The following is an 11,485-nucleotide window of genomic DNA, read 5'->3' as shown; positions in this document are numbered from 1 at the left end:
TGACTGTCAGTGAAGACAAATGACTCCTCATTTTTCTTACATACAAAATGTTGCTATTGCTTTAAGCTGTCAGCTACACTAGCAAACACCATGATTTGGTTATTCACCTTAGCAGGGATTATTTCTTATCAGGAGAAAGTCTATTTTTTCAGAACAATGGGAACAAGGGCCTCATAACAAACTCAAGTTGAAACTGACTGTGGTGCTCTCAGGAAGCATGGCCCTGTGTAGCAGGATAGAGACAGCCTGTAGCCTTTGTAGTCACATCAGTCACTTTGTTGTCTCAATATAAAAATCTAAGCGGTTTTCTTTTGGAAGGTTATTTCTCTCAAATAAATAGAGCTGTGTGCAAACATTAGTCTGAAAGAAAAAGAAATGCCCTGCAGGATCTTTGAAGTCTTCTCATTTTGATGCCATTAGATTAACCTCCTAGAAGCAAAGAAAAATTTGTGCAAGTTAGGACCTTCCAGAAAGTTTGCTCATGAGGAGGTGTGGGCATGTGGAATGCTGCTGGCTGACAACGTATTTGAAAAAGACTTTGAAGTTGAGTTGAATAGTCCTTACATCAGGTACTCAAAGTCACTGCAGCTGTAAGCAAAATTTGAAAAATAAGAGAGGTATTCTACTATCAAATATATATTTTGTTCCCACTTGCAAGTGCTTTCAGCCTTCTACCTTATCTTATGGGTAGTTGTGCACCACAAGAATGGACAGAGAGTAAGAGTTTGGCTCTGCTTTACATTCTTCATACAGAGAGAGCATAAACAATCATGGTAAATAATAGCATTGGTAAGCATGGTAAATAATAAAGATTCTAATTTACTGTTGGGACACATTTTTCTCAGTTTTGTCTTTGTGGTATTTCAAACCAAGGAGAACTCCCTGCAAAGCAATGGATACACTTCACTTGGAAATAAAATGATGGAACAAGACTCATGGGAACCATATACATGTTTGAAAAATTAGTTGAAAAAAATTTTTCACAGCCTTGGTTTCTTCTCCCCTCCTACCATATAATACTGCAGTTAGGTTTTAGTTTGGAAATTTGAGTTTAGAGTTTCTGAAGCTAAAATAGGGTAGAAATGGAAAAAAGTACAAAAATGGCCAACAAATTGATCTAGACCATGGTTTTCAAAATCTCAGAGCCAAAAGCAACACCTGTTTTTGAGATGACTACAATACAGCCCTTAGATTTCTCCTCACCTCCGGGATTAAGAAATATTTTGGCACAAAGTGCACATGTAGAACAGATGCCTGATGACCTCTGCTCCATGCAATGCTCCTCTGAGGCCTACGAGGAAGACAGAGCAAGGGCTCTGCACATTCCCTAAGCTTACCTACATTTTAAATTACCCTTGCCCTACACTGCTTTTCCTTGCAAAGTTTTCTGCGTGACAAAAAGATAACCAACAGCAGGGCATGAGCAATATCTACTTTCTGAGGATCATCTCATATCAGACTAGAAAGAAATCTCTGCCTGTTTTGTTGGAATTACCTGTAAGGGTTTCAATGCTGCATCATTGCCTGAGAACACATAACTGTGTTGCTTTGTCCCTCGTAGTTACCTGGTTACCTAGTGCTACTCCTAACAGAGAGGAACTACACTGAAAGGAAAAAACCAAAGTATTTGCCGGAACAAACTGAGTGAGCTTGTTCTCTCCTCCAATTAAGATTCTTTTCTTCCATTTGCTCTGAAACATCTGCTTTACTACATCTAGTAGAAACTATAGCATTTTTAATTTGTATTCTATTTTTTTTTTACTGGACTATTGCAGACATATTTTCTTGATTTTTTTTCTGTAAACATATCCACTAAGACAAAGCTCCTCTTTATCCTGTTCTGAATTTGTCCAAGTTTTACTGACTTATCCTTTTAGCATAAGTCATCTGCATGCAATTTATCTACTTACAAAGGTAGTTTCTACTACTATTTGCTAATATTTTGCCTTTCAGGTGAAGCACAGGAATACAATAAAGGAAAGGAAAACATGGAGGCATTCCTTCTCTCGCACTGCCTTTACCAAGGCAGGCTGCAAATCTTGCTCTCCTCTCACCCACTGCAAGAACTCCCCCAACATTTGCTATTCATGGGTTCAAGTTTTAGGCTGGCAATATGCCAGTGAGTTCATTAATGGCACACTGGATAACAGTGCAGACTCAATCCTCAGGGATTTAGACAACATTTTAACAGCAATGTTTGATGGCTACAAGAAATTAAACTCTGTCTGGCCCAAGCTGTCTCGGGGGGATTCAAGTACCCACATGTGGTAGATAATATAATAGACTGTTACCTCCCATCCGTAGGCAGCTTGGGAGACCAGATGTCTCTTTCTTTAGTAGCTATCTGCAAATTGAAGTGTGCAAAGCTAGCATATTTTTGCAGTCACTTCACTACTTTCTTTTGAGATTTGACTTTTGACTAAAATTGTCAGGTTCCATTAATCCTGAAAACCTCTTAGCACTGAAGTGAACTGAAAACCAGAATCTAAATCTTTGTACTCTAGGAAGTTACTTGGGAATCCACCTCACTCTCCTTGTGCACCTGCAAGTACAGCTTCTTTTGTTTGTTCTGGAAACAGTTTAAAATAAAAAGAAAAAAAAGAAAGAAAATGAAAAACATAACACAGCAAATGCTCTTGGCTGTGTGGGATGTGACCTGAAATGAGAAAGTGCCTGTACCAATAAATCTTGTTTCATGGTCCCAGGCCACTCCCAGCCACTGGGCTGTGTGGAGATGGATAGGGACGCTCTGGGACAGTTGTGCGGGTCACTGTGATGTGCATCAACACTGTACAGGGTATGGCTGAGCAGTTCACAGTTGTGTAGGACAGTGCCAGGTGGAACATTGCTCTGCATATCTGTTCTATGTAGGACATGGCTGTGTGACACCACTGTGGAGGACATTTCTCTGTGGCTCAGCAATACATGGGACCCTGCTGTGCAGGACATCTCTCTGTGGGAGGGACATCACTGTGTGAAACGTTGTGGGGGTTATTGGAGTGTGGGACACTGCTGTGTAGGACCTTGGTGAGAGTCCCTGGGACGTTTCTGTGTGGCATGTTGCTGTGAGGGTTATCACCACGTGGAACACTGCCATGGGGTGCATTGCAGGTCATCACTGTGTGGGACACGGCAGTATGGGTCCTGCTGTCTGAGACATCCCTGCACAGGACATCACTTGAGGGTCACAGTGTGAGTCCGTGCAAAGCGGGACACTATTGTGTGGGACATGGCTGTGCAAGTCCCAGTACATCCCGGTACAAAAAGAACATCGCTGTGTGGGACATCGCTAGATGGGTTCTACCATGGGGACCCCGCGGCAAACAACCACCACCTGGCAGGACACCGTACCTGCCCCGGCTCCCTCTCCCCCCGCACCCCGAAGCTTTGCCGCTGCCCGGTGCCCCTCGGGGCGCTGAGCCGGCCCGGCTGCCCAGCCGGGCAGGACAGGGAGGGCCGGGCAGGACCGCACCGGCCGCCCCCGCCCGGCCCCGCCGCCTGCCCGCCGAGCCCGCCCCGCTCCGCCGGGGGCCCGTGGCGGCCGCAGCGCAGCGGTGCGGGATCCTCACGTCGGGGCGGCTCAGCGATGGGCAGCACGGTGATGGGCAGCACGGTGATGGGCGGCTCGGCGCTGTCGGGAGCGTTGTGGCTGGGGCTGCTGTGGGCCGGGAGCGGGGCCGGGGGCAGCTGCTCGGGAAAGTGCTGCCAGGGCCGGGATGCCTCCTGCGTCGGCGAGGGATGGAGGGAGGGAGGGGGATACGGGACCTGCTACTGCGACGGAGGCTGCCGGCGAGCCGGGGACTGCTGCCACGACCACAGCCAGGCGTGTCCAGGTAGGTGCGTCCGCCCCCGGCCCTGGGGGGTCCGGCAGGGCCGCGGCCCCGGCGAGAGGGGCGCGGGTCGGACGCGGCCCGGGTGGGACCCCGCACCCTCAGCCCTTTCTCCAGGTACAGGGATCTCTCTACCTGCCGAGGCTTCGCGGGATGGAGGTGTCGCTGGGGTTGGGAGCTGGGGCGTGCGGTCATGGGCTTGAGGGCTGCGGGGGGGCCAGATTCCTCCCTCCCCGGCGTCCCCAGCCCCGGGGCCAGGGCATGAAGAGGGACCAGACTGGGGCAGTGCCAGAACAGCGGCAGGCGCAGGAAGGGGGGCAGAGAATTTTCTCTCACTAGTCATCTGCAAGGTTTCCAGATCGGCTGTAGTACAGTGATGGTCTGAAGTTATTTTACCTCTACAATTTTTTGTTACTTTATCCTCGTGCTAGTCCCAAACACACATTGATTGCAGGAGGTGTGTCCAATTACAGAGACAGCAGGGAGATTCATTTAGCACCGGTCTGTACCTTTCAGCTGATTCCTCACATCCTGCCAAACAAATGGCAATGAAATGATTGGGGAAATCCCCACTGTGAGGTTTTGGCCCCATTTCTAGGGGTATGAATCAACAAGGATTTACTGTGAAGGCAAGGGCTTTAAAATAAGCATAGGAGAATGAGTGCAAGCTCATTTGTTTAGAATGTGGCACTAATAATGGCAGGGTCATGGATTTGATTTCCATAAGGGCCATTCACTTAAGAGTTGGACTCGATGATCCTCGTGGGTCCCTTCCAAATCAGAATATTCTGTCATTCTGTAAAAGAGTCCTCTGCCAGCCTTTGGGGGAAGGCCTGGCCCCCAAGGCAGCAGTGGCAAGCAGGAAAAGTGGTCCAGTTCTACCAAACTGAGTAGCAACCTTGTAGATACTCACACTGCCTCTTTCTGTGGTATTTCTACTCTTTGGGGTCTTCACAATTTGTCCTCCCTCCCTCTGTCTTTGATGTTGGACACAGCCCTTGCTTTGCAGGTGCAGCACTAGTACTCAGACTAATGTCTCCTCCCAGCTGGCTGGACATATGCCAGCCTACAGCCAAAAAGTCATGAGCCTTTGCTGCACAGTTCTGCTAATTAGGGTGTATTTAGCAGGCTCAGTGCCATGCTGACACAGCCACATATCTCTGGGACCCAAGTTGGCTTATGTCTGCCTGTACTGGGAAGGGGGAGTACAACTGTCAGATGCTGTAGACACGTCCTAAGGGATATAAAGCTTCACAGAAGAACTCAGCAGAGCAGAACTCTGACCTCAGGTCTCCGGAAGAAATACAGTCAGTTCTCTCACCACTAAATAATCTCACCAGAATAACATGGGGAAAAAAATGCACCACAGGGTATAACAGAAGGTAGCATTTTTAAAATTAGCATTTTTAAAATACAATGTTCTATCATTCAGGAAAATCAATAGGGGGACTACTGACAAAATGCTTGCTTGTCATACAGTCAGAGCATATCACATATTTTCGGTAAATAATATGATTTTTAATATTCAAGTATAAAAGGAGAGAGCAGATAAACATGCCCAGTATTAGCATTAAAATGAAGCTCTAATCCAATAAAAATTTCTGTGCTCTTCAAAAAGAAGCTCAAACTTGTGCTTGTAAAGTTCTAGTTTAAACACTTTCCTTACCATGACTTCTGGCATCTGATGATGCCCCACTGTTATCGAGATGGTATTTTTTGTCTCATGTTCAGCGGTGGTTTCCTCAAAAGGCATTATGTGTTTGTGCCGCCTCTCTCTTGTACCCTGTGTGGGCAGTGGGTGCCCTAGATCCAGGCAGGAAGATGGAGTCTCCGTGAAGTCTCTCTCTCTACCTCTCCTGCACCAGAGCCAGGCGGCCCACTTCAGGGAGGTAAACCCACAGGGAATTATTTCTGTTTTCTCTATTACCCATTTCTGACTGGTTCAACTCCCTGCACTGCCTCGCTGCCCAGTTGTGTGAGCTCCAATGCTAACACAAGCAGAGTTAACAGCACATTTGGCATGGGTGGGTGTAGCATGGGAGGGCAGGATTTTAGTAGCCTGGGAAAGTGATCCTCGAACTCATACATTCAAAAACTACAAATCTTCCAAGTTTCACAAAATTCACAAGTCATTCTTTTAAAGGCAAATGATCATATATAATTTCCATGGCAAGTCATTAAGTTGTATTTTGTATAAACAGAAATTCCAAATAGTTCCAGTGGGAGTTGGTATCAACTTACACAAGTATGGCTGGAAATTTTAAAGTTGTTTTTGTTCCTGTTGGATATCAAGGTCTCCCTATTGAGTCTTTGTAAATTCTGTCTATGTGTTTAATGACATCAAGAGTGTTTATTGGCATAGTTCACTGTTTTGAATGTAAAGTTCAAAACTTGAAAACATAAATGTGAAGAAAGGTGATCAATGGTTCTTGTACTACAGCTTGTTTGTCAACCTGTTCACCACTCTTGATTTCAGCACCTGCTGAAATGACATTTCATCCTTTCGCAAATATTTAACAGGATGAAGTGTTTAGGGAAAGTGTAAAGTGCCTCAAGGATAGGTAATCAAGAAATGTGTTAAGAATAATAAAAAACTAATGCTCCAAAATAATAGAAAACACTGAAGGGAGGGGCGTCCTAAAGCTGCCAATGGCACACTTAAATTCTGTTATGCCTAAAAATTGCAGTAGATCTAGTACTTTATAAGTAGATAGCTCAGCAGAAGCCCAGGGACTTCTGAACCTAAGTCCAAGAGTTTAAAATAAATTTCTTTATAGTTCTAAAAATGATGAAAGAATGTTTTTGTACACAGAGAGCATTTTAAATAGGAACTACTGTACAAGAAGAAAGCTGAGAAATGAATGAGCTTGTCACTTGAAGTGAAGTGGTTACTCTGAGAAAAATCCACAGATCCTTATACATTGCAACGTATGTTGTGCAATTAACATATAGTAATCCTCCTTTTTTTCCAGACATGGGAAAAAATTAAATGGAATTTGACTCAGAAAAAAAGATCTATGACTCACAGTGCTGTAAATGGAAGACAAGAAAAAAGTTCTGACCACTCAATCTGTGATTCATAAGATAGTAATGTAATTTTTTTGTGTATTTTTGAAATTCCACTAGCTTCCACATTTTAGTAGGTATCTGAGCACAAGTCCTATAATTCAGGTTCCTTTGACTTGCATCTCCCTCATTTTTCAACAAATCATCATCTACCATTGTCATATTAACTAAGCTGAAACAATAGCAACATAGAGACCATAAAGATGTAGCTATGGGTCCCTGATACTTCTTTTTATATTTCAAAAGGTGACACTGTTCCTTGTATATCATCTCTGGGACCCATTCTCTGTCATGCTGAGGAATTTGACATCTTTCCAATGAGACACAAAATTGACGTACTGTCCCTTAATAGTTGCTGGGTACTGACTGCAAGAACGACATTATTATCCCGCTGACTAAATTCCATTCTAGCAACCCAATATTCATATTTTTCCACATGACTGAGGCAATTCATCCTTCTTGTTCTAAATCTTGATGACCATAAAATTGCCATGTATTGCCACAGATGATCAGTATTTAACTGTCAGCTTGGTTTAATTCCAGTAAGACATGAAGTCATTGCTTTATTTGTTATGCAGTTACTAGTCTCTTTGGGAGTTTCCTGCATGGAAAATGTGATGTTAGTCCTGATGCTATCTGCATATCAAGGTGCTAATATGGGATTAAAGGAAGGAAATGGCTACTGGATAACAGATCTGATTTTTGAGTTTAAAGACAATGCTGAAAATGAGAGATGCTAAGTCTACCATGTACAGCTCTCACAGAAAGGTTAGAAGTGTCAAACATGAAATAAGGGTTCATTCTCTACATAATATGATGATTTAGTCTGTTTCTAAAGAACCTGGATGTTATTTAATCAAAAACATATCAAAGGCCATCAACTGGGCTAAAGGTTTCAATAGTTGCCAGAAAAATGCCACAAAATACAAACCAAAGCAGTTTTCATTCTTTCTTCATCTGAGATCTTCAGTGAGCACACTTAATATGTGCAAAGAGAGAAGTTCTTTGAATCTCTATTAGGCTGGGTTAGGAGAGATCAAAGGTGTGAGTATATGGTACCTGTGCTATTGATGCTCTGCTAGAGGGAAATGCATTTTCTTACAATTCAGTTTACTTTCAAAATAATGGCACTTTTTCCACAATGTTTTGGTTAAGTTCAGAGAAAGTTTGTTGCCCATGAGAACTAAAATTCAAATGTTCAGTGGACTGTTCTATAGTTGGGAATAAGCAGGGCCCCAAAATATTCGCCAACAATTGTCTTTGCAGCAAGAACCATGGAGTACAACACTCTGCGTATAACAGGGCAACAAAGCTGTGGCACTGGTTCTTAAATGTTGAGGAAAAAGGGGTTAGAAATCAATCTGAGGGGAATCAAGAGTGCTGAAACACTTCCTGAGTTCTGCTACTTTATGTTCCAGCCTTTTAACAAAATCTGGTGGTGTAGGAACCGCCAGCATAGGTCAGACCACTCTGGTCTAGATAATCCCTAAACTAGTCTCCTTTGGGGCTAATGCTGTATGCTTCAGAAGAGGGTACAGAAGAACCTCAGAGCTGTAGTGAAAGGTTTTGATGAGGGGCTGTTTGTTTATACACAAGGGATCAAATATGGAGCCAAGCACTGCAGGCAAGTTTGAATGTTAAATCTGAGGATGCAAAACTCCTGGAAGAGCATTTAAAACTTTTAAAATAAAAGTAAAAAAGGAAAAAAACCCCAAACCTCCAAACAGAACAAAACCCCCCAACATAGTCTTAATACTTCAAGCTTTTGAGAGCAATTAGGATAAAACAGAAACCTTGACTACTAGTAATGTTTCAATACTCCTTTGCAGCTCTTCCGTGTGTTGTGGGGGAGTGGAGTCATTGGAGTGGCTGTGCAGAACAGTGTCATCCTGGTCTGCGAATACGCAGGCGCTACGTACAACAGGAACCTAAAAATGGTGGGGAACCTTGTCCGGCTCTGGAGGAGAAGGCTGGCTGCCTGGAATACCTGACTTACCAGGGGGAGGACTGCGGCCATGAACATGGTATTCTGTCTTTATCTGTACATTGTGTCCATCCAGGTTGCCATAAATTTTACTGATGTCAATGAAAAGGAAAAAAAAAAAGCATCTATCCATAGATAGGTGGTTAAAAATACAATTGAAAATGTTGCTTTCTACTGTCATATTGCTCTTTATTTTATTATTTTTTCCCCACTCTGGCATTTCTTAATTTCTATTAAGTAAACTAAGCTGCATGCACTCCCTTCAGTTTCTGGACATAAGCCCCTCAGAAAGTATCAAATTATATCTGTGCAAAGTTAGAACACAAATTCAGCATGAAACAGGAAAGAGTACTCTTTGTAGGATTCCAGCACATCTTACTTCCTCAGATTAGACGGCATCCATTTCTAGATATTTTTCTTCTGAATAAGGAGAGCTTAGCTGCAGGGAATGGGGTTGACATCTGATGTTGCCAACATTTTACCATTTTTTCAGTGAAGTCAGCCAACATCACATAACCATCCACAAGCTCCTGCTTCATTCATCCGCCGTTACAGTAATTGAAATATGGCTCAGCTATTGTCTTGCTGCCTTACCGTAACTGTTTTCTTCCTCAGTCCCTGCTTTCATAACAACCTCTGAATACGGTAAAGAAAGAAAACGACGAGCAGTATCTTCGCTCTGGCCCTCAGACAAAGAAGCAGCTGGGTAATCTGTTTATCATATGCATGTGGGTCATCTTGCTCAGTACAAAGTAGCTGGCTATAGAGAAAAATGTAATGAAATTTGCAACAATTAAACAATAAGCTATAGCTTGTACGGGTTTTCTTTCATGCAGTTTATTTGCATGTTCTAGACGTTGTTTTTTATTACTTGCTAATTGTCCTGAATTAGACATTGGGATCGTGGCAAATGTGATGACAGCTGCGTTTGAAAGCCAACAGTACATAATGCTAAACCAAAGCTGAATGTGTCCTAAGCATAAGTCTAAGAAATTAGACTTAGGCCTCTGAACTCGTAGAGTGGGTTGAATGTGATTGGTCTCAAGAGACCTTTTTTTTTAAACTAATTGACACAATAGATAAAAAATTTTGTTTGGTTACCAGTAGAGATAGCTACAAAGTTTAAATTAGGCTATTACTGGGTCTGTAAGCTCATAATGCTTTGTCCTGTGCTATTTTCCCCAGAAAAATAAATCCCATTGGTATTCTTAGTCTCTTTTCCATTTTCTCCTTCAGCAGAATAGAAGCAAAAATATGGGTTACCAAGTTCTGCTTTTCAACATAATTTAAGAATACAGAACACAACATAAAGCACTGGACTGGAGCACAGAATGAGAAATAGTTCGCAGAAAGTTTTTAAGAATCCATTGATTAGATTAGGTCAGAAAGAGACTTGTTAGCAATGATGATGTCTAACTTGCACTTCACAAATACCATCTGTTTGGTAAGTACATTCAAAGTAAAGATAAAGCTTGTGCTTTATTTATCATAACTAATTTAGTGCTTTTTCTGCTGAGCAGATACTGTGTGGAGTTTAGAACAGAGTCACTTTCAGACCACTGTGCCTTGGAGTATCGGCCATATGCTCGCTGGATGCAGTACCTACGTGAAGGACACACTGTGTGCGTCGCCTGCCAGCCTCCAGCTATGAACACCGACACGCATCGCTGTGCTGGGGATGGCCATAACGCAGATGGGTAAAGAAAGCCTTTTTTTCTGCTCTCTCTTCTGGAGCAAAACCCAGTACAGAAGTTAAACCTTCTCAAGGTCTCATTAAAAGTTGCATTTATTACACTTAAAAAATGAAACAGCTCATACCACTTGTAGAGCTCAGAAGGTTTACCCTTTCAGTTCTCACAGAATTGGGAAGTAATTTCAATATAAGAGTTCAATGCTTTGCAAGCTTTATTTACAATTGTGAAAGAATAATGCAACTTCTGTAGTGCAAGAGGACTTTTTACAGTTACAGGCACTTTTACATAAAAATGGTATTTCCTGCCATAATCTAAATCTGATTGCAGGTATAATAGTGGTGCATCAGTACGCCCCTCAAACCTGTATACCTAGTTTATAGAAAACTAAATGTGAAAGTAGATATTTATTATTCATAACAGATTTTTACTTGATCCATACTTTCATTAATATGCATACAACTTGATACCTGTACAACCAGATACTCAATCCACCATCCTGTATATATATACTTTAGAATATAGTGCCTGCTCCATAAACCATTTCAAGAGCTAGATGAGTCCTACATGATGAAGCAAATCAAATCTTCTGACACGTTATACTACATAACCCATTAACATGAAATACACAATTTTCAGTCTTCTAATTCCTCATTTATTGTCACATTTCAGAGATAAAATCTTACACTGGGAAGCAATTGGCAACTCTCAGTGCCAAGGAACCTGGAAGAAGATTCGGCAACTGGAACACTGTTCATGTCCCCTGGTGCATAGCTTTATTTTTACATAAAAGTTTAAAAGACCTTTAAAACAGCAACAACAAAAAGACTGAGAATATTAACATCAATGCCAAGAAATCTACATCTTTATGCTGCATTTTCTGGAGCCTAAACAAATTTTAAAGGAGTCAGAAC

At 42.4% G+C, this 11,485-nt stretch overlaps 1 protein-coding gene across 1 annotated transcript; it reads left to right on the top strand.

Annotated features, from left to right (window-relative positions):
* Positions 1-3,548: 3,548 nt before the first annotated feature.
* Positions 3,549-11,428, top strand: SBSPON (somatomedin B and thrombospondin type 1 domain containing). The gene is made up of 5 exons (XM_027638887.1): positions 3,549-3,833; positions 8,726-8,920; positions 9,496-9,586; positions 10,401-10,577; positions 11,244-11,428. Exons 1-5 carry the CDS (start codon positions 3,587-3,589, stop codon positions 11,359-11,361), a joined length of 828 nt encoding a protein of 275 aa, XP_027494688.1. The 5' UTR covers positions 3,549-3,586; the 3' UTR covers positions 11,362-11,428.
* Positions 11,429-11,485: the final 57 nt, after the last annotated feature.

Source organism: Corapipo altera, unplaced genomic scaffold, assembly GCF_003945725.1.
Source record: "Corapipo altera isolate COAL_440 unplaced genomic scaffold, ASM394572v1 49, whole genome shotgun sequence".
Classification (NCBI taxonomy): Eukaryota; Metazoa; Chordata; class Aves; order Passeriformes; family Pipridae; genus Corapipo; species Corapipo altera.
This window is presented reverse-complemented; position numbering and strand designations above follow the sequence as displayed.